The sequence below is a fragment of the Atta colombica genome, unplaced genomic scaffold, assembly GCF_001594045.1.
Source record: "Atta colombica isolate Treedump-2 unplaced genomic scaffold, Acol1.0 scaffold28, whole genome shotgun sequence".
Taxonomy (NCBI): domain Eukaryota; kingdom Metazoa; phylum Arthropoda; class Insecta; order Hymenoptera; family Formicidae; genus Atta; species Atta colombica.
This window is the reverse complement of record NW_017259381.1, coordinates 1-4682: the sequence shown is the minus strand read 5'-3', so window position 1 is coordinate 4682 and position 4682 is coordinate 1. Positions and strand designations below refer to the sequence as shown.

At 31.7% G+C, this 4682-nt stretch overlaps 1 protein-coding gene across 1 annotated transcript in view; it reads right to left on the bottom strand.

Annotated features, from left to right (window-relative positions):
* LOC108689870 (glutamate-gated chloride channel) overlaps positions 1-2735 on the bottom strand; it is a gene marked incomplete at its 5' end in the record, with an annotated part of 315742 nt that extends 313007 nt beyond the window's left edge. Inside the window, 2 exons of the mRNA XM_018196823.1 lie at positions 2488-2580; positions 2611-2735. Coding sequence (XP_018052312.1) covers positions 2488-2580; positions 2611-2735 — 218 coding nt within the window. The remainder of the gene's footprint in view (positions 1-2487; positions 2581-2610) is intronic.
* Positions 2736-4682: the final 1947 nt, after the last annotated feature.

The following is a 4682-nucleotide window of genomic DNA, read 5'->3' as shown; positions in this document are numbered from 1 at the left end:
AATTTTATATAATTTTATACATAATTATATATAATTTTATATACAAGATGTCCCATTTTAAATAATGCATTCAAGATTTCTTGAAAACTATGATAGATAGTATGTACCGCAAAAATATCTATCGGAAAAATGTTTCAAACAAAAGTTGTATGACTCGGAGAGATGTAAGAAGGTATTATTGATTTGACCTAGGCATTGCCAAGGTCAGATCAAGGTCAATTTTTTTTAATAGAACATCTTATTTTTGATGGCAGAATCTAATAGGTATTGAGAACTTTTCAAAACATTGTAAGAAAATATTTTTTTATTAAATATTTTTTAAGTTATGATGCTTGAAAGAAGCATTACGCAAAGTGTCCGACAGTTAAAACCTCTTGTTGTTCGGGATCATATTATTCGAATCATGTCCTGAACAAATCAAGATCAAGGTCATTGGAGATTATTCCTCTTATTTTCATTTTTGCACTAAAAATGTTTACATAAAAATAAAAATAAGAGGTACAATTTTCATTGGCTTTGCTCTTGATAAATGATATCCAGGTCATGATCTTCAACAACATTCAAGAAGTTTTAGCCATTGGATACCTTGAGCATGCTAATGCCGGCGGTACTGTAACTTTCAAGCCTTCTCTTGCGGAAAAGTACTACTGAGCACTAGGAGTATTTTGAGGCATTGTACTACAGCACTATATCATTACTGTACTACTACACTATTGTAGTAGTATTTATATTTACTATATTTTTGCTATCTTTTCCTTTTTATTTTTACTAACAATACTTGACTCACGTATACAGACAATAATTAAATAATTTGTAGGTTATAATGTAATGAGTTCAGAACACTTTTCTTTTTAGTTATGGGACTGCCAACATTTAAAAAAATAAACTAAAATAACTAACTCAGTGCAGAATACGTCCTTACCTATAAAAAATACACTATTATGCACCACTGCACTATTACGCATTATATTATTGCTGTAATGTAATAGTGTAATAATGCCTCATAAAATACATGTATACAATATTATTGCGCAGTAGTACTTTTCTACACGGGTAGTAGATATGCCACACACCAGCTCGATATACATATATATCGTATTCGGATAGATCGGATTCAATCGTATCTTCCTTGCAACACTCATCTCAGCAAGCAGCCTAATCACTCGCGCAGCGGGTCTCCGCGCGCAATCCGAAATCGAGCCCAAACATCTGGGCTCTAATTATCATATGCGATCATACATTAGAATTCTAAATTACATATTATTTAATGCATGATTTTGCATATGCATATAATCGTGTACAATCATGCGTGGATCATTTTTCCCGGATAGGATCGATACAGTCGGGACAAAACACTTAATCTGATAATGCAGTAGTGTGTCCTGATTGCGGATGATTGGATACACTGTATATAATGTATGATAGAGTTCGATCAAAATTTCGGTTTCGGTCAGTTTCGGTAAAAACTCAGGATTTTGATTTGATTTTGGTTTCGATCAAAATTAAGAGAAAATTTCGGTGGTTAAACCGAAACTGTACAAATTGCAACGCGCCGGCGTTCAAAAAACAACTGTTCGATTTTAATTATTAATTCGTTGACTAATAAACTTAAGACAATGTGAATTTGATGCGATCCTAATAATAACTGTGACTTGATTTCTTTAAAAGTGAGAATGCAATATTATTATACATATATTATTATAATTAGATATTTTGATAAAATCTTGTTTTTTAAAGCGTACATAAATTTGTCATATGATTTCTGAAAATCATATGATCTCTGTAGAATTAATTCAAAATGTCGATTTCGATTCTAGCCGAAAAAAATGTGACTTCATTAGCTTCTTTTTTCCCCCCCCCCCCCTCTCTCTCTCTCTCTCTCTCTCTCTCTCTCTCTCTCTCTCTCTCTCTCTCTCTCTCTTAGTAAAACTTATCTAAGTTTTCAGCCAAAACAGAAGTGACAATCGAATATTCGTTTTTGGTTTCGACAGAGATCAAATTGTGATTTCGGTCGGACTCTAATGTACGGATTACATTTGCATATATATGTGTACAAATGTTACAATTTGTCATGTCTATGATGTATCCCTCATTATCGTTGGAACCATTATTCCACATATATATTCTGACTTATAATAAATATTATTTAATGTACTTCTAATTTAATTTGATCATATTTTAAAACCTTATAAGTTTGCATTAATATAGTTTGCATTAAGATATTTTGAACTTAGTTTCCTTTAAATTCGAATCTTTTTAAAATTGATAAAGACATTTTAAGATCAGTATACCTAAATTTTTTTTCTTCACGAGCAAGTGAAATGGGAGAATTTAACCACAATTTGAATAGAAGAAGAGCGGTTTTAAATTATTCGTTGTGCCTTCCTATAACATATCACGAATCCTATCTTTTTTCTTTCTATTTGTTTGTACACTTTCCTCACGTCATTTTTTTAAAATACATCGATTTACAAGAAATACTCTTACGATGAGGAGTGAGCAGTGTGATAATATGATGCTGTGGTAGCAGTGCTCTTGGTATGCCGATGATTTTTGAGGTGCTCTGGATGATCGAGGATCATTTGGATATAAAGGTGAAAATTTAGTTGCCTTGACTTTGGCAGTGGAATGGAAGCCTCTTTGTACCTTGGACCGGCGGCAGAAGCCGCTTGTCGTAACGAGTCGATTGTAATAAGTTGTCCAGAATCTCCTTGTCCGATTTTCCCTCCTCGAAGCTGCAACACAATGCATTGTAGGTATATGCAGAAGAAACCTGAATAGTTTACGGTGTATATTTAATTTACAGTGGATTTCCGCAAACTTCCAATAGATAATCTTTATTTCAATATCTTGTAAAATATTATATTGCAACATTATTTATATTTCGCCATGATCGAGCAAAAATTATTTCGCTCGATCGTAGCGAAACAAAAATATAATATATTACTGTATAATATTTTATGAAAATTAATAAGTTTGCGATTGTTTGCAGATCATTATAATAAAGGAGACGATTTCATGGGATTTAAAATATTATTTATTTTGAAGTGATCTTGAGATTAGCCTAGTTAAAATGCTGTTTATTCTTTTAAATACAACATACTATATATGTATTTATTTAAGACATGTGTTTAAATATAAAAATCTACCCATAGAAATAATACCCATATAAATAATGCAGTTCTCTACATACAACACTATAAAATTGCATCTAATTTCATCTATATTATAAAATACTAAAGAATTCACCACTGGTTATCTACTTCTAATAATATATTTGATGCAATAATATAATCGAAACATTCATGATATTAATGTACAGAGTAAGCCGGACAAAATTAAATTTGAAATTTTCATATTAGAATTTACCTGTAGCTGCTACTTTGCATTGAAATAAATAAACGCGTGAATGAAACATTTCTAACTTCAAAGTATCAAATCGATTATGAATATCATGAAGAATAAGCGAAGGATAGCGATCTCTGAAAGGGCGCTGGAAGGATGCCAAGAGAGAAGTTTTTCGGATGTCCAAAATCAACGGTTTATGATGTTGTCAAGAGATGTGCGGATTTAGAGGAATCCAAGGAAAGTTCTCCGGCAAAGAAGAACATGCGAAAAAACAACAAGGATTCTAAAATTCATCTCAAAAGCTCATTTTGAAGATCCAAGAACTTCGAATTAAGAAATTGGCAGCCGTTTTGAAAGAGACCTGTTCAAAGGTCTGTTGGATTTTTGAAGAAGATTTGAGGTATACGTCATACAGTCTTAAATATATCTCAAATTTTCTTCAACAATCCGATGTTCGAATAACTCTTTTTTAAAACGGCCGCCAATTTTCTAATCGAAATCCTTGGATCTCCCAAAATAAGTTCTTGAGCTTTTGGATGAATTCTAGAGTCCTTGTTGTTTTTTCCCTCGCGTGTTTCTTTATTGCCTTCCTTGGATTCCTCTAAAGCCACACACCTCTTGACAATATCATAGATCGTTGATTTTGGACATCTGAAAAATATTATTTCTCTTGACGTCTTTCCAGCGCTCAAACTTTCAGTGATCGTTGCCCTTCACTTATACTCCATAATATTCATAATCGACCTAACTACTTTGAAATTTCATTCACGCATTCGCTTACTTCAATGCAAAGTAGCAGCTAAAAATGAATTCTAATATAGTGGAAATTTCAAATTTAATTTTATTCGGATTATAATCATCCTGCACATGATTTTTTACTATCAACGCGTTAGTAATGTCAATGAAACTGATTCTATTTTGTAATGATCTTAGATCAAATGTTTTTACATGCAGCAAAATTCTATTGAATCTGTGATTTCTCCATCTCACTCTCTGCGACTAAAATGCATAATAAAGTAGAGAAGAAGATAGTTATAACACCCCATTTATACTTTGATTAACAATAATCAATATTTAAATTTAAAACTTAACGATTACATTCGTCAAGGTTATTCAATAGATTCTAAAAACTCAAAATTACGAAACATTTATTTCTTTGGACACTGTCTAGAAAAATAGCATCACTGCACAATAGTTTTGAAAGAAATAAGGATGGTAATGAGGCCTTCCATAAAAATAGAATGAAGCCTTCAAAAAAATTGGTTTTATTAAAGAAAAATTTGGTGACAAAATTAACAAAAAAAGTGAACTATTGCAGAATGTGAGCACATATA